This window comes from Aythya marila, assembly GCF_965140915.1.
Source record: "Aythya marila genome assembly, chromosome: 2".
In the NCBI taxonomy this organism is placed as follows: Eukaryota; Metazoa; Chordata; class Aves; order Anseriformes; family Anatidae; genus Aythya; species Aythya marila.
The window spans coordinates 106,059,617-106,084,059 of NC_139043.1; the positions used below are offsets into that span (position 1 = coordinate 106,059,617).

The 24,443-nt window shown below is 42.6% G+C and overlaps 1 protein-coding gene across 1 annotated transcript in view; it reads left to right on the top strand.

The window, feature by feature from the left end:
* DLGAP1 (DLG associated protein 1) overlaps positions 1-24,443 on the top strand; it is a gene marked incomplete at its 5' end in the record, with an annotated part of 138,779 nt that overhangs the window by 108,897 nt on the left and 5,439 nt on the right. Inside the window, 4 exons of the mRNA XM_082754037.1 lie at positions 4,278-4,651; positions 7,534-7,625; positions 15,028-15,446; positions 23,915-24,006. Coding sequence (XP_082610163.1) covers positions 4,278-4,651; positions 7,534-7,625; positions 15,028-15,446; positions 23,915-24,006 — 977 coding nt within the window. The remainder of the gene's footprint in view (positions 1-4,277; positions 4,652-7,533; positions 7,626-15,027; positions 15,447-23,914; positions 24,007-24,443) is intronic.

The following is a 24,443-nucleotide window of genomic DNA, read 5'->3' on the forward strand; positions in this document are numbered from 1 at the left end:
CATACCGTTTTAATAGGCATTAAATCAGAAGGATTAAGTCCATCTGTACACGATTGAGGACCTTTTACCTTGTACCTTATTACTTAATTGTGTACACACTGTGTCTTTTGCTGCTCTCTTCAAACTGTGGAAATAGTCATTTTTCTCACGAAAAGCGCCATTATTTTAATTGACTTTAAATTTGCGCCCTCGTTTATTCTTGTATTCGTTAACCATGTTTACATGAGCCTGCCAACTCAGAGATGGAAAGATGTTGCTCACATATCTCATCACCTGAACCGCTCAAAGCACTGTGTGAATTTGATCTCTTTGCAAATGTTAGTCTGCCTTGGGGTTCTCCTGAGCACCCATCCACCGAGCTAAAACTCTGGGTTTGCGTGCTGGTGTTTGTTCCTGAGGGCTCATCTCCCTAGCGAGCATGTTTAAACAACTGAAGTGCTCTTACAATGAAACATTCAAATTCAGGCCTTTATTATTATGCAATCTGGGATTATTTTTTTTTTATCATTAGACTTCCTTCTGAACTGGGTGGTTGACACTCCCTGTTCCAAATTCCTCTCTCATGAGCTAGTTGTTTGGAAATACTGGCTAGGAGGACAAACACCGTAACTTTTTTTTTCCTAATCTGGAGAAAGTGCTTTTTCACTAGGTATTTGGGATTAAACTGTAACCCAAAAGCAGGCCACAGAAATAGGATAAAGATCAAAACAGAAAGGAGAGCATTACTGAGTGGGTTGATACAGCTGGGAAAGATGGGAGTGACTCAAGGTGCTTCAGGAGTCAGAGTTTTCTTGCAAATGATTTAACTTGGATCAAACCTTGCCCTAGGAGAGGAATGTATACCTGCTCTGGCAGCAAGTGTGCTCTGTAAAATAATACAGAAAGCTACTCTATATTGTGACAGACTGAGGATTCATATTCACATTTGCTATTAAGAAAAAGTTATTTCTGATTAACGCCGTGCCTAAGCAATTATAATGACAAATGAGACTCCTTTGACTCGACTCTCCAGTCAGATCAGTCTGAGCAGAGAACCTCGCTCCTTGATCCATGTCCAAGAATGTATTTATCAGGGAATTATAGAGCCCTTTAAATTCACTTCCTGGTGTGAATTAAACTAACTTTCAAGTGCAAAACCCCTTGAATGTTCCCTGTGTGTGAAGTGAGGATTTCCCTATCTTCTCTACGCATCCCGTGATCCTGTAATCTTCTCCATCAGCATCCTCCCACGCAGCAGTCCCCCTCCGGAGCTGGATGGAAGCACTTCCCCCTTGCCTGCAGGAACAGAGCACAAGGCGAGGTCCTCCTCCTGCACCCACCAAACACTCAGACCTCGGCTGCACAAGGAGAGCACTGGGGTTTTGTCCTTTTCCTTGGAGAGTACTCCCATTCTTCTTCAGGCATCCTAGCACTGAAAGCACCGTAGCCAGTTTAAAACCTGTCAGGTCCTTCAGGTTGCCATGTCACACGTTGCTGGGCTCTTGAAAGAGCTCCGGAGAAACCTGATGCACCAAATCCTTTTTGTTGCAGTGCTCCGGCTGCTGGGAGGGCGCAGCCAGCTCCGACACTGAGCGAGCAGCTGCCTCTGACTGCAGCCCGAGCATTGTTTTGTTGTCGTTCCTGCCAAGGAGTGGCAGGAGCTTGCATCGTTTCCAGTAATGAAGTGCCTGGGGTTCTTTTATGAGTTGCACACTCTGCTTCTCCGGAGCCGTACAGTACGTGCTGCGTGACTCCAGGAAACCGAGGATTTGTTTTGACTTGTTGAAACAACGTTCGCTGTTTCTCTTTACAATTTCACCGTATGAGTTGTCAATCCTCTCCCCCTCTTACGAATAACTTCAGACTTAATTAGCTGAGTGCAAACATCTTTCACTGCCATGTGGATTAGGCTCCTCATCGAGTGCGTTTACCAACAGAATGAAAGACAACTTAATCGGGGGGTTCTGTATTTGTACTGCAGTGTCCAGAGTGCTGGGTAGCTGTCGATAAACAGTTGCTATTGACTCTCTCACTCGTTGTGGGTGACCAGCAATGTGGGGACTAGCCTTGTTAAGGCTTGGTTTTTATTCTTACAGCCCTCTCTCCGACTTAAGAGCACTTTGGGGGTCTCATTATCATTCCCCTATCTGCTAAGTAGGATAAATGATGCCTACCTGCCTTGCAGGGATGTCCTGAAGGTGCTGCTGTCTCCTCAGTAGTTCCACAATGACCTTACCAACTGTATTTTAAATGGGGCAATTAATACTTTGCTGAATTGCAACGTAGCATGGCTGTAGCAAACCTCTGTTTGGAACAGGATCATCATGGTATTACCTGGGTATATGAGTGTGTAGTTATAAGCTTTGAATTCTTCAGTGGTGAATTTCAGTTTGCGTCTCCACCACTCGGAGAACATTTCTCCAGACCATGAGCCACTTGGGGCATTTCTGGGATCCTATTGCCCAGCCACAGCCTCCACAATTCTCCATAATTCTGCAGCAAGAACAGATGATTTACCTGAACGTGCACAGTCACCACAAGGGCTTTTTGGCAGCATCCATACCCATGAAGAACTGCATAAAATTCACAACCTTCTTTGTAAAATTGTCATCATTGCTGTTAGTTCCATGGATGCCTTTTGTCATAAGCACATTAAAAAAGCACCTTTAACCTCTATAAACTATTCACTTCCCAGGAGCCAAAATTTGACAAGTTCATTTTTAGCCGTGTATTCTCTCCAAGATGCCGTGGTTTCTGTTTGATTCTTCAGAACTGAATCATAGCTTCAAGACCCTCGCTACCTTAGCAAAATACTCTTTTTCCATTAGCATTTAACGTGTTTAACATGGGTTCAGACATGTTATCAGAAACTTACACCGGAATCCTTAGAAAAAAAAAAATCTTGTGTGATTTCATGCCCCGGAAACACCTTTTACACTGTAAGTATTCGTGCAGGTTTTGGGAGATATGAGGCATATGGATCTGAGCTAGTCAAATTAATACCATAATGGCTTCTGGCTCAACAAGCACGTACAGTGCAAACAGAGAGCAGAACAGCTGTAGCAGACTTACCTTTTATGTGGGTGGCATAGACGTCTGCCAGTTAAAATGAATCATTTCTTGCCATATGATTACTGTTAATAAGAATTTATGTTAACGTGTTTGTGTCTGAACTTTGCACAGGTTAATGCCTGCATTTATTTGCTTAAAAAATAGAACATATCATCATTGGTTTTTGTTCTTAATGGACTTTCTTTCCTCATTTGAAAGCATTGCACTTCAGCACTGCAGAGCTGCCAACTATCCCTTAAATTAAGATGTTTTTATCTCCATGAAGTGCTTTCTGCATGTAATTCTGTAAACACCAGCCAATAGTTTCTAATGTGGGAACCTCAAACTATACTTCTAAATCCATATAGAAGCATTTACAATGACCTTCAAAATATGAAGAGGAGTCCTTATAAACTTTTTTTGAAGTCTCTCTTGTTGCAAATGTTTATACTTATGCTTTTCTTTAAGTAGTCCCACTGACAGGCTTTAGCCATTGGCTTCATTACATTAACTCCTTTTGTGTAAAATTAAGCATTTTTCCTAGAAACAAAATGTTACATTTATTATGAGACATATCAACAGCAAAATGTTGTTTTAAACATGCCCTCCACAGCTTACAAAACATTTCAAAGTACCTGAGAAGTCTGTGCAACAAGTGAGCAATTTATGGCATGAAATACACAAGTTCAAGCATGACGAGTGTTAACAGTCTTTTACTTAGGATAGCTTTGGGATGTGTCTCTGAACAAAGAAATGCAGTTTTAAAATTATTTAATAAATAAATGTATAAGTAAATACAGTGGGACAGGGTAGAGAGAGAAAAAAAGAAATTGCAATAAAACTGCATGAAGTACACATTAGCTGGTTATGTGATTGGAGACTGATCCTTGCGTGTCCTGTCTGGAAGCTATGCCCAGAACATACATTTTGGTGGAATGACTTGTTGACTCTACTGGTTGACTTAGAAGAGTTAGCAGCAAACAGGCTGGAGAACACAGTCCTAAAAGGCTAAGGAGGAACTTGGCAAGTAGATCTTTTCTTTCCCTCTACTGTGAGAGGACATGAGTAGAGGACACTGATAAGTGGGGTATTTCCATAGTGTTGTCACTGGAGCTTTTGGGGGCTCTTTGGCTAACAGCATTCTCCTTACTTCTGTTCTCCTCATGCTTACTGGTGTCTTGAGATCATATTTGCATACATTTTCCCTGCAACGTCAACAAATCAAGAACCCTCATATGTTTTTCCAGTGTCATCCTGCATTACCACCTATAAGAAGACACCGCCTCCAGTCCCACCAAGAACAACCACCAAACCATTTATTTCCATCACGGCCCAGAGCAGCACAGAGTCTGCCCAGGATGCATACATGGATGGGCATGGACAGAGGGGAGATATCATCAGTCAGTCTGGACTTAGCAACTCCACAGAGAGCTTGGACAGTATGAAGGCACTAACAGCTGCCATTGAAGCTGCTAATGCGCAGATCCATGGCCCAGCAAGTCAACACGTAGGAAACAATACTGCCACCGTCACCACCACCACAACCATTGCCACTGTTGCAGTAGAAGACAGAAAGAAGGACCACTTCAAGAAAAACAGATGCTTATCTATTGGAATACAGGTATGGTACACGACTTGGATTATATGTGCACCACTGTTTGGGGTTTCTACACTTGTTTTACTGCTTGTTACACAATGTTTCGCGTGTTTTTCTTGTTTTCCTGACAGGTGCCTAAGTAGAATTTCCAGCAGCTTAATCATGCCACATGGTACTAATGATGTTTTACTAATTTATCATAAAAACATCAGACGCAAGGATTTGTTTAAGTCTCCTTGCCGCTTGTTATTCAGCTCTGTTAAATTACACACATGAGCACTAATCTATGAATCATAACACAGCAGGGGTCAGAAAGGCATGAATTAAATCATTGAAAGGGAATGTGTAAAACAATGATTTACATTACACTATCACCCCAAAAATATTTTTGTCCAGCCTCACTGAATTAATTGTCACTGCTTATTCATGCATTTCGTAATGACTGGTGGCCGCTTGAATGAGGCAGTATTGTTCCTATCTCAGACTCAAGAGCAGAGGATAAGTTCCTTCTGATTTGCCCTTGTTAAAGAAAATTACACTTTTTTTTTTTTTTTTTTTTACCTCTAGTGGAATGAAATGAGAAAACTAACCCTGCCAAAGTTGACTTGTATTTACAAAAAGGAGAAAAGCAAACAAACTAGACCAATTTAATCTGCTATCTTAATTAATCTTTCCCATACCCACCCTCACTTCCCCCTCAAAAATAAATAAATAAATAAAAAAGAATGTGCATAGAAGGCCAACTATCTGCTTGTAGGATTAGTTCTTGCAACAAAGTACTTGAACTTACAATCAAGTGAGAATCAGCATAGGTTTTGATGGGAGATGAGTCCCAAACAAACAGAATAGCAATCCATAGCTTATCGGCCTTCCCAAAAAACATTATTTTTTTCCTGCAGATGGAAATTGTGTTTACAACCTCCTCTGTGCCTGGGCAGGCTTATCTGATTTGCAAAGCCTAAGAATTTACCATGAAATCTCTGCATCTGCCTGATGAGATGGGAGGCGCTGAACAGAACTATGTCATCCCAGGGGCAGCTCCTAGAGAAGTGGTGTCTTTACTCCTTTTAACTTCTTCTTGGGAGGGCAATGGTTAACTATTGCCTGTGGGATCAGTTTACTGTACCCTTTCTGTGCTTCACAGCCATTTGTTTTGGATATATTCTGAAAGAAGGACTTCTGAAAGTTCAGTGTTAAAGGCAGGGGCAAGATCCAGGTGGGATAAGGATAAAGGAAAACTCTATTATTTATTCCTATGCCCAGCCAAGGCAAAGGTTCTCTGTTATTGTTGTGATCCCTTCTTTCACTGAACAAAGCAACAAAGACCCTTTGCAGATGAAGTAACAGGTAGAAAGAAATAATTTCCACATTCGCAGAAGCCCAAATGAACAGCTGTAACGTGAACCAGGGTTCCGAAGACACCATTTCCCAGCTGTCTCTTCCGAAGGTAGTGTTGCTGCAAGTAAAGAATGCAGCTTTTAAGAGTCACGGGAGACCCAGTTTCCTGGCATTTGAGGAAAACATAGTCCCAAACACTGTTCAAACATTTGAAAATCTCCTGCTAAAATTCTGAAACTTAGAGCTGACATGCATAATCACAACCCCTCCATGAAAGGTGCGTGGGGATGGTCAGCCTCCCTCTCCTGACTGCAATGGGAGCTTCACTCAGCCTTAGACTGAACTCAGAGCAGGTAAACATCTTCATTATAGTTTGGCTCATCTCTGTGGAGCAGTGCAAGCCACGTTAGACTGAGGTTTGCCTCCTCCTGTAATAAATAAACCGAACATGCACTTGTGGTGAACCTCCTGGTGTGTCCTCTGCACCTCTCAGTTGCTCTTAGGTCACCACAAGCCTTTGCTGTAAATCTGTTGAACAAACAAGCAAAGTAAAACAAAGAGAAACCCTACCATCAAAACGGTTAACTCTCTCTGTCAGTTATGTTATTTAAGGTGGAATTAGGTCCCAAAAAGCTTCAACATCAAGTAAGTACTTTACTTCACTGAACAGTTCTGAAACTCCTTGATCACATTTCCTGCACAGGGCTGTTGAATTTGCTCTCAATAGCAAGCCAGTAGAGGAGATGCTACCTACATCTGGAGATCTTGTACATGTGGGGTCAGAGTAGGTTCACAGGTCACTGTGGTCCAAACTTGCTGTGTTTTTTTTGTGTGTTTTTGTTTGTTTGTTTGTTTGTTTTTTATTTGTTTGTTTGTTTTGGTATGACTAGCAATCTCATATATAACACCTGGAATTAGGAACTACACTGGCTGGACCCAGAAGTTTGTGATTTTTCTCAAAGGTACATCAATGGTTAAACTTTAATGCGATACTATTGGTTCTCACAGAGGCAATATAAAGTTCCTGCTTGTGCTCCTAGGGACCTCCTTTCTGCACAGTAGAGCAGCAGAGAAAATGCCTCTGATATCTACTTTCTTCATATCCTACCTGTACAGTGCTCTGATTCAGGACACTGACATTTAAACAAAGTAAACTCATCATTTTGACATGACTTACCTACATGTGCAGGTACAAACTAACAGGTGAAATCGAACAAATGGTGCAGCGCAGCAAGCAGTGTTCCAGCTGCTCAGAGGCTCTGGCAAATCTGAGCATCCAGTCTCCACAAAATACTGGATAAACCCCACCTGCATTTCTCAGGCCTAACATCGTCTTAACAGAAATGCTTTACAGATTAACAAGAATGAGTAATATTCACTAATATGAACAGACACTGCATACCAGAGATAAGATATCCAAGTGGATGAAGGTAGTTATGGTACAAGCCATATGCACAGACACTTAGTAGTGATCGTGCATAGAAATTGTAAGTAGCCAGGTGATATCTCTGCCAAAATACATTCTAATGAGCTGCGGTGCTTTGTTGTTTTTTGTTTTGCTTTTTAAGGTTGATGGTGCTGAAGAATCTGCCAAATCAGTTGAAAACAAAGCAACTAGTAAGTTCCAATCCATAGGAGTTCAAGTTGAAGAGGAGAAATGGTGAGTGAAAGTTAATAATGTTTTCCTAGAGTAAACAGTTGTGCTACAATTAATTTTTAAGAGTCCCAGTTCCTGCATGGCAACATAAACCTGCTTCCCCGCTGAATCATTAGGTCATCCAGCTGAGAAGCTGAGACTTATAAATGTCCTGGCTCTTGTTTGTCAGAGGTGATTTTTCAGGAGCAGTGGGAGAACCGGAGAAGTTTTGCTCACACCTGGCTATAGCATGGCACAGGAGCAGCCACTGGGCACTAGTGCTTTTCAGCAAGAGAAGGGGCACCTTGCAGCCTCTCCTGAGAAAACCTGGGTGCAGCAAACCTGAGCTGACAGCATTTGGGCCCTCAGTCCTCCCCTGGCTTGCCGGCTGTGGCGTTGGTTAGAGGAGACGTACATTTTCATGCCTTTTTGTTCCCCCTGTACATCTGCTAAAAATACTCAAAAATAACATGTTATCTACACTATTTTAAATTCAGTGAAATATCTCTGTAAAGTAGCAGAATATTTTCCTGTGGCTTCAAAAGGCTAAAGTAATTTCAGTAAAAAAGAAATGTGATTTGCAATGACCCTGTCAGGCTGTTACCAAGTTCCTCATTAACCTGCTAAAACATCTCTTTCTGGCAGACATTTCTTTATGCCTTAGACCTCAGCCCCATTTACCCACAGCTCTTCTGCCACTAGATAAATGAGCACATTAGAATAGATGCTGAAGGACCATTTCCCTCCAGCCTGAGCACAAAGGCAATAACTATCCCAAAAGCCCAGCCCTCCCTCACCACCACCCACCACCACAAAAAAAAAAAAAAAAAGGCTGTTTGTAAATACCTTACTTCCAAAGTCCTCTCTCTATTGCTGTTTTTATTGCTGCAGAGAAAAAGGTAAGATTTGCCTGTGAAGGTCTGCCCTGAGGAAGCATTATTTCTGCATTGCCTCATGGCAGCTGTGTTTGGGGCATTTCTTGCAGATAAAGTTGAGGTTGCTGCTGTTGGGAGCAGATGAACAAGCAGCAATCTATCATGGACTTTCAGAAGTGAACAGGCAGATAAAGGACAGCCCTTAATCCTCACAAAATGAGTGTACTTAAGAAACAAAGGGTTTATCAGCACAGTTTGGCACTCGTACTCCTTTTTTATTTTTATTTTTTAACACAGCAAAGCACAATGTATTGATTATCTGTTACAGGAATGGAATTGTAAATACAGTGCCTTCCTCCCTGCCCCTGAACCCTAACTGCAGAACCTCCGAAAAGCTCTACCAAATTGAATCCATGACAAATGAGTGTTTAAAAAATTATTCCAAGATTCAGAAATATTAAATAGACTTAAACTAAAAAAAGAAGAATGACACAGCAAACGATATAAATACAGTAAATTGATCATGTTTTTGTGCCAGTCAAAGCTATTAAGTGCACTGTTCTAAAGCAGGAAATCTCTTTGCTTAATGCACCAAAAGCCTACCATACAAAATTTGTTTCACTCCTCTTCTTAGCTTCCTGTTCTTTCCTCCCCCTTTCCCTCACCTAATGTGACGGTCCTTCTTGCCCTAAGGAGTCTTACCTCCTCATGTCCTTTTAATTTTTCCTGCTTCTGTGCTTGGACCAAGCGAGCAAAAGATTTTGCCTCCATTTCTTGATCCAAGTGGCTCAAAACCAGAGCATCTTTGGAGCACAGTATATCTCTTCCATCTTCCACCTCAGCTCAGACCTTTCATTAGCCCTTCACTCTCTGCAACCTGGGCTTCCTGCCAAGACAAATGACTGAATCCTCCTCCTCTTGCACTGCTCAAGGGATAAATGTGCCTACCGCTACCTGACCATATTATAACTTGATCCATCACTGCTGTTCGTCTTATCCTTCGTTCTTTATTCTGTCTGTTCTCAATTCTCCTTTTTGTACCCATCCTCTAAATGCAGCTCTAACATTTCTAGTATTTACAGAGTTCCACAGTCCAGTCCTTCTCCTGGGGGAAAAAATAAAAATAAAAATAAAAACAAAAACAAAAATAGCATACATTTATTTCAACAGTGACCTCTTCCTGCTGTTACTCTTATCTCACCTGATCTCCCTCATGATGCTTACAAAACCCCAAATAAAATGTTCTACCCCTTTCTTCACATGACCCATCCCTTCCAGAGGCAGTTTTGAAAGGTATTTCTAACAAAACTCAGGGCACTTCCACTTCAGTTTGTCCTTTCTCTCTACCTGGGGCTCCTTCTTGACCTCAAGGGACCACCTTCCATTCTTCAGTTACAGAAGATAATTGAATTGTTGGAAGTCAACTGTTTCTACTGAACCAGAAAAGAAGAAGCCATATATTATACCAGGCCAATTAGCACACATATATCCTTTTTGAACAAGGGGCACATCCCTTCAGCTCTCAGTCCCATAACTCTTTAATTACTTAAAATCTCTTGCATCTTGCTATGTGTGCCACCACATTTCCTCCCCTTACATCTTTACCCCGAAAATTATCTTGCTCATTGCTCCTAGTTGTACTATCAGCTGGTTATTTTACTTGGTTTGCCATCACAAGAATTTATGAATGCTGAAATAATGGTAGTTTATGGACTAAGGACAGCCGTAGGAGACTAAGACCACGGGTGCACGTTCCTCCTCCACCTTCTCTGGCTTCTATGGGTCTGTAAAGTGTGGTACACCACACCATATCAAATGAAATGTTTTGAAGTGGTGATAAGGTAATATTAAACAAAACAAAACAAAAAATCTTCTGTATCTTTGGGGAAAAAAAAAAAAATCACTTCTTAGGCTTTTGTTACCATATGAGGCCATATTTTTCTCTTTTTTCATTTAGGTTTTTGTTTTTGTTGACATATTGTCCTGAAAAAAAAAATACACAAGTTTTAGGGTCTTCCCTCCACAGTGGGTCCATCATAAGCTCTAATTCAAACTTCTTAACTCTAGTTTTTAGGACATGACCTTCAAATCTGTATTTTAGCTAAACTAAACTGGGACTGATCTTTCCTTGATTTTTGATCTGCAGCATTTTATGGCTGCATGCATTCTCCACAGTGGGAGCCGTTCAACTGAGAAATTCTATAGGATTTTGGTAACATGAAACAATAATAAAGGATTATAGTTTCGCCATTAAGACTCTCAGCAATGAAAAAAGCCTATGTTAGTGGGAGAGGGGGAGGTGTAGGGCAAAGAACATGACACTGTAGCTTGGAGATGTATGGCCAAAGATCCTGCCATCAGGATGTTTTGTTTTGTTCTGCTGAGGGTGTCTTCCAGCTTAGCAGACAAACCCACAACAAGAAAGAATATAGCCAATAGGTAGAGTGAGGCAGGTTTAATCTAATGTATGAGCCACTGACACTTGCCATGGGTCAGTTGGTTTAGAACCGACATCTTTTCTGGGTTTTGTGTTTTGGTTTTTGTTTGTTTGTTTAGGAAAGAAGTAAGTTCTCCAAGTTGAAATGTAAACATGTTTTTCAAAAGAAAGCAAAAGAACATTTAGGAGCAGAGAGTCAAATGCTAACAAGTGACCCCGTTGTTGCTGTTCAAAACAGATCTAGTGTTGCTCTCCATACTGGTTTATCCAGTCTGAGGTTTCATGGCTTTCTGCACCTTAGGCCAGGTATCTGCTGTAGTTCTCTGAAGCTGTAATTATTACACCTTGTGCCTGCAGGGCACAACTGAATACAAAAGGACCAAGCCTGAAAGCAGAGAAAGAAGGAAGCCTCTGTTTTTAACAATTACCAGCAATTTCTGAACTCTTATTTTTTTAGGTAGACCTGTGGATGCTTTGTATGTGTAGAGACAGTGAAAACTTAAGTATTAGCTTCAACAGCTCTCCTGTGGTAAGGAGCTTTAAGTGAGAGCAAAACAAAAAGGACACATGTGGGACACAAACGGTATGTCGCAAGAGCAAAACATCCTGGAAGTGAGCAAGGAAACTATGTCAGAGGCTAAGATTACCATCTATTAGGTGGCTTATGTAGATGTGCTGGAGGTAGGCAGATAGTGGATGCCTTCCTGTATTTCCATGTCATTCAGCATACATTTCCTTGGGAGTATTTTTTTAATTTTGAACTGATGCTATATTCTATTGCCAAGTTGTTTTTCTTTTGAAGACAGATAGGTTACACAATCCACTGCCAAGAATCTGTCAAACAAGCCTGTAGCATACTATAATATAGATAAAACAAAGGCAAAAGAAAGTAGGTCATTCTGTTTTATTTGTTGAGCAGAGTCTGGTTTTGGTGGTACTAGCTCATAATGAACCCAGTAACAGTACGGTAAGAGTATGCTCCTGAAAGCTTTGAAATGTAGTGCCTCCAGCAGTACATCCTCTTGGCAAGTAGACCTCGATGTTTTCACATTTGGGATTTGGTATAGGCTGAAAAGCCAGGGTGTTCTCTGAAACTATAAATGGTCATCTAAAACAGAAGCAAATCACAATCTTTGGCACTGCAGAAAGCAAGAGCAGGAGTGAGTGTGGAAGTAGGGTCATGGAGAAGGATCCAGCCTCCCTCTGTGGGAGTTGCTTTTCTCCTGCTTTTCTCACTCTGGAAGGTGTGGAAGAGGACACTGTACTAATACCTTGGCTCTTAGCAAACCCAGACTAAATGACTGAAAAGAGGTCCTGTGTGAGCAAGGTGCCGGTATGGGCACACATTAGTGTGTATGTGAGTGTGCAAGCATGCACTTCAGTGATGGGGATAAGGGATTTGTCAGGTTGGTAGCCAAATTCAAGCAGTATTTAAAAAAAAAAAAAAAACTGACACAGACCGGACCAAAACCTTTTCACTGTAAAGTCAGCCTAAACCTCAAGTCTTTCTAACCATTAATACCAGTCTAACAGCTTTCTCTGCCAAGGACCGGTAGCAGATACTCATGAAAAATTTAAAGGAAAGTGTGCAAAGGAAAAGTGTGAAGGGTGTGTATAAGCAGTACTTAATTACAATTACACACTGTGTGAAGAAGTACTTTATTTTTGCTAGATGTAAATCTTCAGGCCTCTAAGCCTTACAAACAGCTACCTTCCTCCCTGCAGTTCCTGCCCTCAAAAATGGTGAAATGCCACCTAGTCAGGATTTCATTGCACTCTCATAGCCTTCCTCAGCCATCTCTTTTGTAAACTAAGAAGTGTCTTTCCTCCTGTGGGAGCCATACCTTATCGCCAATTATCCTTGTCCTCCCTTTTGAACTTTTCCTGCTGTATCAGTCCATAGCAAAATGCTTCGCTCTGTTTGTCAAAGGATAAATACTGCCAAGCTGCAGAGTTCTGCTCACTCAATATTTTTCGGTTTGCTGGTGCATATCATGCAAAACTGCAGCAACACAGCCATGGCTTCTGTGTCACTTAACAACCACATGTTTCTAAAGAACTGCAAGCAGCAGCTGCTGCATTTTTTATTTTATTTTATTTTATTTTATTTTATTTTATTTTATTTTATTTTATTTTATTTTATTTTATTTTATTTTATTTTATTTTATTTTATTTTATTTTATTTTATTTTATTTTATTTTATTTTTGTATTCTAGACCATTATAAAAAAACACAATCTATTTGTTAAGGTTTTCCAGCAACCAATTTGGCTGAGAAGATACTTGGAGCTTTCTTCTGCAGAGGAATTGGTCCTTTTTTTTTTTTAACTGAAGAACCCTTCCTGACTCCTGTTTTGCTTTGCCCTACATCAGCCACCATTAATATCTTCTACCAGCAGAACTTGATACAGTGCTCCCTGAAGTCTGCTGCACTGTTCCTTATGTATCTGGATGAATCAGGTATATAGCACCTGAAATTCTCCTTCAGCATCCTTCCATCTGCTCCCTCCCCAGCTGCAGACTAAAGACACTTGCCCAAATGCTGTCAGTCATACTTGTCTAATCAGCTGTTACTCTTCAGTGGAAGACGGAATATAAATGAAGGGAAGTTTAAATGGTTCTCAGCATCCAGCTCTGCTGTCACCAAGATTTTCACTGCTGCTCAAACTCAAGCTAAAAATAGCACTGGTGAGGGCAAAACAGCCAAAATATCACAGAGAAATGGGTCCTAAAACTAGTTTCAAGAGTAAATGTGAGATTGTGAATAAATTCAGACTGCATTATCAGCTGCCTGAGTGTGGTGGCATCCTGGATTAGTAAGAAGGGTTGGGAATCTGTCCCCATTCAATTCAAAACTATGTTAATTCTAAATATCATTGATTTAAGTAACATCTATGTTAATTACTTTTATGGTTTTACCTTCTTTATCTCCTTCCATCATGGGGCAAGACAGATACCTGCCTCACTTGAATTTTTCCTGTGTTCCTCAGCATATCAGTTTCTAGAGCTACACTGACTATAATTATTTGCCTGCATCTTTTCCACTCAATCCCTTCACAATTTACTGCCTGTCATACTTGCTCTCACTTGCCACCCCCTACACTGCATTATGTGTCTTTTACTCCTCATACATCCCTCTGCTCCTTCTCTATCTGCCTCGCCACCTCAGATTCCTTGGACTGCAGAATTTGGGGTGCTGCTTACTTAAAGAAAAAAAAAAAAACACTCAAACACAAACCTCCAAACCTCCCATGCTTATGCCTTCACCCTTCCTGGCTTTCCTGCAATCTCACAGAGTTTTGCTGTCTGCCCTCAAAGGGTCCAACATATGGAAGTAATGCAAGATGAAAGGAGGCTATCTACAGGGTAGCAGCCATTATGATGAGGGTAACACGGACAGTAACTGAGAAAGTTAACTTTTGTGGAAAAGAGACTGTTTTGAGACCACGGGTTGAATATGGAAAATAAAAGGTCTTAACACTGGGAATGGGTGCTAGAACTGAGAGCTGGCACTGGTATTTGCAGAAGCAGGAAATTAGCAAGTACGTAATTACGATGAGCAGTTATGAAGAAGCAATACAAAATACTTAGCTGGGCTAAAACTTACCTTCTTTATAAATGTAATGTACACTATTAGATAGTGGACTCATTGATTTTATTTTCTTGTCAATCTCATGTAAATGATTTTTGAAATATGACTTGTGAGTTCAGGTGTACAACTTCAAAGGGGGGTGAGTTTTAGAAGTTGAAAGAGCAGCCACTGCTTCAAATCAGGCCCTTTTAACCTTCCACGAATTGGTGACCTGAAATCCTGAGCCACCAACACTTTTAGCTATCTCCTGGGCTAGCCTCTGGCTTTGTTAAATGACACAATTAGGGGTGCTTGCCTCAGTAAGCAGTGAGCTTGCATGCAAAAGAGAGAGATGTTTGTTGGCTTGCAATGAGAAAAGAAGTCTATGCTGATCATTTCAAGAAAAAACAGAATGTAGCACTGAGAGCCATGACTGCTATTCTTAGGAGGAGAGGCAGAATCTTAATAGGTCCTTTCTTACCTAACTTATCTCATGCCACCTAGCCAAAGCTTGCTAAACATGTTGTGTTTGTGCCCTCCAAAGCTTTCGCAGGTTTACACGATCTAATAGTGTAACAACAGCCGTGCAAGCAGACCTGGATTTCCATGAGAACTTTGAAATAATCGACCCTCAAGAGGACAATATGTGTTCTGGACAAATGTCAAGACAATTTTCCCGAGATGCAAGCACCTCTACCGTTAGCATACAAGGGTCAGGAAACCATTACCATGCATGTGCAGTGGATGATGACTTTGACACAGATTTTGATCCATCCATTTTACCTCCTCCTGACCCCTGGATTGACTCTATCACTGAAGATCCTCTGGAGGCTGTTCAAAGGTCAGTGTGCCCACGAGATGGCCACTGGTTTCTGAAGCTACTTCAGGCAGAGAGAGATCGTATGGAAGGCTGGTGCCAACAGATGGAGAGAGAAGAACGGGAAAACAACTTACCTGAGGACAGTAAGTAACTGACTACAATAATATTGCAACTAGAAAAAAAGTATTTAATATAGGCCAATCTGACTCCTGTGAATTCTGTATCATTCCCTGTCTTACTTAGCTAATGAAACTATGGTCGTGATTCTCTAAAGGACTGTATGCATGTATACAATAATGTGTATTAAAGTTGACAGGGAATGCAAATGCTCAGCACTTCTGAAACTCAAGAGATAGTAGCTTTTAGGATTGCATACTTTAATGGATAATTAGGAGATCCTGAATAGGGATCTTGCAGTATTGATGTTTCATAACTCTTCCATTTGAAATCACTTCTCACAACCTTAGAGTATAATTTAACAGATTCTGGTTCCTTTTCATTAAATTCATATTTTCACTGCCTTTTTAGAAGGTAATTTGCATCAGAGCCTTCATATGCATCTCCCAGCTGAAACAAATTACAAGTTTTGCTTCTAAGTTGTTGTCTCCCCTCATGTCTCTTGCAGTTTTCACTCGTTTGACCCTCCTGGTAAAAAAAAGCTCTCCATATTCTGTGATAAATGCACACACTCATGCAACCTAACTCTTAGTTGTCACCACTACAAGACATATTACCCCACCCATAAAGTAGTGGGAATGACACTTTCCTGTCTAGTAAACCTTCACTAGTAAGTAGACTTGGGTAGTTTATGCCTTATATATTCACACTAATTAGGGAAGAAGAGGTGAACAAGTGGCTCCCTGTCCAGCATTTTTTCCTCCAGTAAAACAGATCTTTTTTTCCATTTATTTCCATTACAAAGAGCAGTATTATTGCTAGCCATCAATTTTTGGACATGGGTAAATCTGTGGGCTGCGGAGCATGTTCCTTGTGAATGACGTTTTCTCAAATTCTCAGAGGGAGCTTCTAGAAATCACTAATGAGCACCTGAATATCAAAATTTCATTATTTTATAATTCTGGGACACCTAAATGTATTTTCTTGGATATAGCAAATACCACTTTTACAACCCCAAAATAAAGTCCTACCAAACTCCTAAAACTCCTACAACTGGAGCTCCTACAACTTCAGCTCCAGGATTCCTTCTACCAAAATTCAAATTCATCTGTAATTCTTTTGAGGTGTGAAGGTTTTGATTTATGAAAGGAAAAGGATCAACACTGACAAAAAAATGTAGGTTTTAAATAATTAGTAATGGATAATCCATTTCTGCTGAAACTTTCCATTTGACCTAGTGTAGGAAATAACCATAGAGAAGTTTGATTTAAATAGTTAGACATTACTGTAAGCCACTGGAAATTGACTTCTAATGGAAAGTATGAGATAACCTTAGCATTTACATTAACATGTACATTCAGTTTTTCTATTTCTACAAATTTTCTATTATATAATAGGTTAGCTATTTCCTCTGGGGGAAAATACAGAAGGATTAACCTTCAAAGTACAACCAGATTCCCCAAGTTTTAGAGTATTTTAATCTCATTTTTAATTTACATTATAAATACATTCAAAAATCTCATTGAACATGTACCAGAATGCAAAGGTTTTCTTTTGTTACTATGTGAGAAATAAAGCCATGAACTAAGAGAATTTAGATTGAAACTGATGCGTGAGTACATAATAAAATAGGAAATTACAAAACATTTGGAAGTCCAAGCCACAAAACCCACTGGCTTTCTCTTTGCCACAATGACCAGCAATAGTGGAAAGGCCTACATATTTTACGTGTCCACTGAAGGAGCTATTCACTTTAGGCAAAGGACATGGATTTTACAGGGCTGATACATGCAGAAAGTGTATGTCTGTGTGCAGAAGTTTCTCCCTTTGCTATAAGATCGTTTGAAAGCTCTTTTAACCGTCAGTGAGAGAAGTCTGTTGTGAGGGAGATAAAGGCATAGCCGGGCTGGCTCTTACCAATGCCCCTCATAGCACACACGATACGTGTCCTGCAGGCTGTTCCCCCTCTGGAGTTTTCTGCCCAGCACTTCTCCTGGAAGCAGGAGGAGGAAAAGGGTCGCCTACGTTGCTCAGCCCCTGCTGAGGCACCAATCCTGGCGTGATGCTGCTGGCCACTCCGGCACAGGGCAGCTGCCTCCCACAGGGCTCGGCACGTCCCACTCTACCTGGTGCCAAGGAGAAGCATATGGTGGGGCCACGCGGCCCGCTCGGCAGCGCCAGAAACAAAAGCTTGGTTGTTACAAACCCGGCCCCAAATTATGCCTTTTTTATACATCTACAAACTTTGAAGAGGGGGAGAGAAGAGGTGCGTGCGGTTCGGTGTAGCTGATGAAACACAACCAGGGCAGGGAGCGCATCCTTTGTTTCGACCCGCCATCCACAGCGCATGTTTGGCCAGATAACCAAATAATGTCAGCGTGCGACGAGCGAGGCTTTCTGGATGCCGCGGCAGCTGACGGAGGGCTCTCTCCCCCGGCGCTCCCCGTAAAGCGATCCGCGCTGCCTGCAGACAATGCGGCCCTTGTGCGAAACAGCTGTCCGGGGGAGCCGGCTCGCTGCTGCTTGACAGTAGCTGGTGTGTTACGGGGAGACGTGGGGTATTATCTAGCTGGGAACGAATCTGCCAGATGGGCCCGAACGCTTCGAGCCAGGAATGGAGTCTGGTGCTGTGTATAAAAACAAGCTGCGGGGCGGTGGCTGCCCGCTGAAATGCCAGTATAGGGAGAAATACGGCTCCCCCCGCACCCTAAATTATTTATTGTCTGGTATATTCTGGTCTTATCTGAAATCATTTTCTGATAAAATTGTAGCGTGTGTAACAGGCAGGTGAAGAGCACTCACACTTCAGGCTAGGGTACCTGATAAGGCTTCTGTGTGTTTTATTGGTATAGGGGTGTTGTCTGCAAACTCCAGTGCTCTCATTAAAAAAAATAAATTAATTAGTTAATTACAGATGTGAGGCTAAACACACTATAAGAATTGATTGAAGCATTGGATCAGGCCTCAAGTGAAATCAAGCATTTGCCTTTTGGTTTGTTTTGTTTTGTTCTCCTTCCCCTCCGCTCTCTCTGCCCACCTCTGCCCAGCGAAATGCTGTTCAGTCAGAGCCTGGCTGCTGGCGTTGACGACTTTTTGCTTCAGCCTCCCCAGCAATTAATGCATACAGATGCAGCATTAGCAGCAACAGGTCTGGCTCGCCTCGCAGCGCTGCTAGCAGGCAGCAGCTGACCTCTTTATTTCACAGCGGCATAACCCCACAGCTTGGCCTGGCTTTTGCTGGATTCCTTCTGTTGTTTGGGATTTGTGTGGGGCATTCAGGTCTCCGACAGAGCCGGCAGGCTAGCTGTGAGCACTGGCAGGCACGCTTCCCTTCCGTGCAGTGCTGTAATGTAACTCCTGTGCTGAGATAACCATCGAAAGCAAACAGCGGGCCTGATTCACCACAAGTCTGCCATGGTGTGGGTTTAGTGGCAAGGAGAGGCAGGCTGGTGAAGAAACACCTGAAATGGAAAACCAAGGCTCTGACAAGACATGTCGCTCACTGCCTTGTGTGTAGGTTGTACTCCCCTGGACTAGCCTGCAAGCAGAGCTTGGCTCCAAATCTGTGAAAACCTTCAGACTGGAGTCTAAATTCGGCCAATTCTAGCAAATGATACGGTTTGGGTGCTTTCTGCTGCTTTGTTTTGTTTTGACTGCATCCCCAGGGTGGTAGCAGGACATCCTGATCACAGCAGCCTCATGCAGGGACAGCCACAAGCCTGACCGACAGCCCCCGGCTGCCCACCTTTGGTCACACACCCTATTCGCCCTCCTCCTCCTGCTCCCATGTTCACTTCTCCCTGGAAGGGACTTCTCCACACACCGGCGTTTCTCCAAGGAAAGCCAGCTCCGGGCCGGCAGCCCTGCCGGCGTCCAAAGGCTGGCAGAGAAAAAAGAAATCCACAAGCAGTGAAACGACATAGCTAGGGAAAAAACGTGAAGTGTGCTAATAGAAGCCAAGTAAGTCGGAGAGCACATGGAAACTGCTTTACTCCCAGTGAATAGCATTTACTCATGCAGACAGCCCTATTAATTTCAATGAGATCACTCCCATAAGTAAATATGACTCAAAGCAAGGACTGCCTGCTCCAAAGTTTGCTCCATTTGGCTGTTTTCTCCTTAATAGCTGGGCTTAAAACCTGAGCAGTAGCCTTAACTCTGAATTTCCTGGCTTTTGTCATGCTTGGCGTTATTTAAATGTAGCTCTGTCGGGATGAATAGGCTAAAACGCTGGTCCATCCTGGCTGGGAAATGGATTGTGACAGCTCTATGGCAGGGTTGCTTCATATGCACAGTGCGCAGCTAACATCTGCAAGGCAAATGTCAGCCCGGGTGCCTGCCACCCCTGCCACTGCTCCTGACACTTGGTCCTCGCCCTGCGGCCAGCCAGGTGTTGTCCCACCAGGAGCACCTGCCAGCCACAGCCCTGCCTGCCTCCTTCCTTGCTCCTTAGGCCCCCAGGGCATGGTGGCAAAGTTGAAATGCAAAGAGATTGGTTGGTGCTTTAAGACCCAGAAAGGTGGTCATTCCTCCAAAACTCCCCTGGCTCCTATATGATGACTTTTCACATCACTTCGGTTTGCTTTGTTTTAGCTGTTTTCCGCATTTTTGTTTTCCTTGTGACATACACAGTCTCCTTCCAAGGTGGGGCAGGTGCCGATATCACCAGTTCTTTGCTTGCGTTTTAAATCCTTTTCATTTCTTTTCCCATGAAAACTTAGGGCGGATACTTATAACAATACCATCCCACAGTAGGTCCCATGCAATTTTTAGAACTAAGAGAAGCAACCACGTACTGCTTGAACAGCACATAGTCTAAGTTTATACTTCATTATGTTTTAAAAGGGCAACAGGCTAGGGGCTAAGGGACACAAGGAAATTTCCCGCCATATGTCTATCCCACAATCACTTTCTGTGGCCTCTGGTCTGCAGCAATAATAGCAAGGAGGCACTCCAGATGAGCTGAATTGGATCAAAACAGCTGTAAAAAAAGCAGTTCTTCCAAAATAGACATGACTGTCTATTTCTTAAAAGTCATTACAGGAGATATCTGGATTTACAAGGAAGAGAGGTCAAAGCAAAGCAAAAAAAATAATAAATAAATAAATAAAAATCAGACTGTGAAAACAAAAACACTGCGGTACACGCTTCTCCCCCTGGGGACGGGGTGACAGCAAAGCATATGATGGATGTTAATAACATTGCTTCATGCATTACTGGAAGGCATTCAGATCCGACGGTGCTGAGTTTGCTGGATAACCCTGTTTGGAAAAGAAAGCAGGCATGAATAACATTATATAGGTGTTTAAATCTGTTATGATTGCATCTTGATGGGTTGGTATTCTTTGCTGTTACTTGGTTTTATGTATTTTGTTGGTATCCTATTAGCTGAAAACATCGATTTGAATGTTTAAATGTATTTGTGCTGTTCCCCTTGCTCTCTCTGGTTCTTTTATGATGCATTTTGGATGGAATTTTGCAATTCCATTTACTTTTTCAGTGTATGGCTTCAAACCTCTCAGGATTTTCTGCTAAGAAAGTGTCGGGCTGTTTCGATTTTTTATTTTACTACACCTTGGCCTTTCTCTTTGGCACTGGAGGTTTTGACTGAGTAAGAAAACTGGGCACTCTGCCTCAAAACACTAAAAGCAACACGCGTCTGGAAACAGAGCTGTGGCTATTGATAAGGCTTTGTGCCTTCTGGAGAGATTCCTTTCAGTCTTTCACATTCTTTGTGTCCCCCCCCCCCCCCCCCCTTTTTTTTTTTCTCCTAACTTCCGTGACAGAGTTGGTTGTTGACTGGTTGCACATTAACAGACTGCTTGCTCTGGAGGGGCGAGGAATCAGTGACACTTGACTAGATACAGCCGCGGCTACAGCAGAAGTGGCAACAATAGGGAACAGCATCAGCATGCATCCCACAGTCAGCTGGGATGATGGTTTTTCGGCAAATAGCCAGTCGCTAGGCAGCCAAGGACAAGGACTTCCTTCTCCCTCCGCTGAGATCTCTGAATATTAAGCTCTTCTTCCCCCAGAGGAAGGGGCATGCTCCCATCCACTGCCAGCAAGGTGTGTTTAAATCTGCTGGTGCTCGGGATGTGACCGCCGCTCGGTTAGTGCAGGTTTCCAGGAGGATCCTGTCTCATCTGTTTTCCCCTCCCGAGAAGCTGAGAGACTGTTTTTCTCCCCTTCCCAAGTCTTGGGAAGCGTCAGAGTGGCCGAGCTCCAGATGAGGCAGCTGTTCCCAAATATACTCAGTGGGAAGAGTTTTCATAACAATGGGAACCACATGAAAGCTCGCGGAGAAGCTCCTCCTACTATTGAAGAGCCCTTTCAGTTGAGTGGTTTGCATATTGGGTTGCATAAATGACTAGACACACCAAGGGGTCCATTTTCAGTACTGTGCGCATAGAATTAGACACGCAAGCCTTGCTAACAATAATGAGAGTTGTGTGCAAAACTCCCTGCGCAATATGCTGAAAATATTCTGCTTGGTGGATCTTCCAGCTCACGGCGATTTCCTGGCAGCGCTGAGCCGAGTTCTGGGAACAAAATGAAAGTCTGGGCTCTGTGTGTGTTCACAGAGCTCTTTCCTATAGCTCCCCCCAAAAATGTGAAAAGACTCTCTCCTGCCCCCACACACACACTTTTTTTTTTCTCTTTCCTTTGTATGTCTAGCGTATAAATGAACTCCACATCCCACTTTTCCTTAAGGAGTGAGCTTTAAGGCTGCTGACGGAAAAGCCATTTGCCCTTAAGGAGCAGAGCGCAGATTTCCCACTACTGTGCGTCTGGTTTCGCTTCGCGGTGGGTGTTTGTGCCAGCTTGCTTAGCGTGTGATTCGTGAGCGAATCCCTGGGAGATGCCTTTCTCTTACCAAGCCTTGCACGGCCGCATTCTGGTCACACAATGCGAACACGTGTTGCAGCTGGTCACAGGACTGCAAGACCCCAAAAAAGAAGGGCTTTTTTTTTTTTTCTATTTTCTTTTTTTCCCTTTTTCTTTTCTTTTCTTTTCTTTTCTTTTCTTTTCTTTTCTTTTCTTTTCTTTTCTTTTCTTTTCTTTTCTTTTCTTTTCTTTTCTTTTCTTTTTTCTTCTTTTTCCTTTCCTTTCCTTTCCTTTCCTTTCCTTTCCTTTCCTTTCCTTTCCTTTCCTTTCCTTTCCTTTCCTTTCCTTTCCTTTCCTTTCCTTTCCTTTCCTTTCCTTTCCTTTCCTTTCCTTTCCTTTCCTTTCCTTTCCTTTCCTTTCCTTTCCATCAGAATACTCAGCAGTATTTTCCAGTGGAGCTCTGACACCTTTGTGACAGGTTTTACACAAAAAGTGACTGTGCCTAAGGGATGATGCAAAGAGTGGGAGTTTAGGACTAGTATCTCTTCGAGCTCTGCCAGCAACTCACTCACCCCGAGCAGCCCACTTCAGGTCTCTGTATTTCCTGTCCCTCCATCACCACTGTGGAATTGTCATGGAAAAGCTGCTGTACTTATCTGATGTCTGGGACAGCGGGTACTGCAGGGATCTGTGAGCAGAAGTGGTGAAAATGGTGACACAATGGTTGCCATTCATGGTTTTCACTGAAGTGGTTTGTTGTTTCTTTGTTTGCTTTATTTTATTTTTAATTAAATTAAGTGAAAAATTAAATATCTTTTTAACCAAAGAATTGGGAGATAGAAAGTTATTTCAGCTGGCAGGGAAAGGGAGGAGACCACCACTAATCCACCCTCTGTACAGAGCTGCTCCAGACAGTGCAAGAGACAGGCTAGGACCAGCGAGGAGAAGAGGCCAGGGTGTGAGTGCTCCCTGAAGAGTGTCTGGGTACCCGCATTCAACAGCGGAAGCCACTTCTGATACTGCTCATGGGGGAAAAAAAAAAAAAAACTCAAAGGGTCTGGATGAGATTTATCTGTGTGTATTACAATCCTCAATTCCTCAATCCCTTTCCAGGGCTCACATCAAGCAACACTCAGTTAAACCTGAAAACAAGGCATCACGTTGCTGCACAAGATGGCAGAGATGCTGGTAGAAGCAGTGTTTTCCGAACTGCGTGCTTGATGACAGTTTTGGAAAGCTGCATGCCATGCTGCAGGAAGCTGTGTTTGTGTTCACAGCCTGAGCCTGTGTCCCGGTGTTGTTCGGAGGTGCAATATCTTGTGTGCTTTCTATGCAGGGTGCAAAAGCTTTTGATCAGTCACACCTGTACTGCCATGAAAGTGCTCTGTGCCAGCTGGAAGTTGTTTCACTGAAGAATGAAAGGCAGCTGTACCAACAGATTAATATTTTGCCAGTGCAGGCTGACCTGAGAGCCCTTGCAGCCTGCTTTGGCCTAGTGCAGATCTGCCCTCAGCATTATCATCTTCCCAATAACCCATGTCTGAGAGACAACACTCTTTAGGAAACCTAGTGCTGGTTCCTGCACAGCTTTCTCTTCTCATTTTGTAGGCTTTTGGTTGGCTGCAGCAAGGAGAACACCATGACTTACGCCTCTTTTTTCTCTCAGTTCTAGGGAAAATCCGAACTGCAGTGGGCAGTGCCCAGCTCCTTATGGCCCAGAAATTTTACCAGTTCAGAGAACTTTGCGAAGAAAACCTGGTATGTAACTTTTATGATAAATACTGTTGTGTAACTCTTACTGCCAGAGGAACTGTCTCTGAAGACAATCACCTGAAGTAGACCTTTTCTGACTAGCAGGGTCTACAACTTCTCCCAGTAAAGGAATTGGTATGAATTGGGGAGTGACACCGTCAAACTCAGTGGAGTCAGCATGAGTTTTGCTAATAGTTTAAGATCCTTAAAACAAAGAAAGGCAAAAAGCTTTGGGTGAGATATCACTGAAGTTCTGCAGCTAGATCTGTCCCTTCACCCCTGAGTTCAGGTTGGTGCGGGCATGGAGATTTTTGGGTGCCATCTTGGGGTCTGTCAGGGTGGACCAGAAGTCTCACGTAATCCTAATGCCGCCTCTATTCAGCAAGACAGAAATACCAGGAAATCAGGCCTTGAAGATTGGTGGCTGGTACTCCAACGCCTCA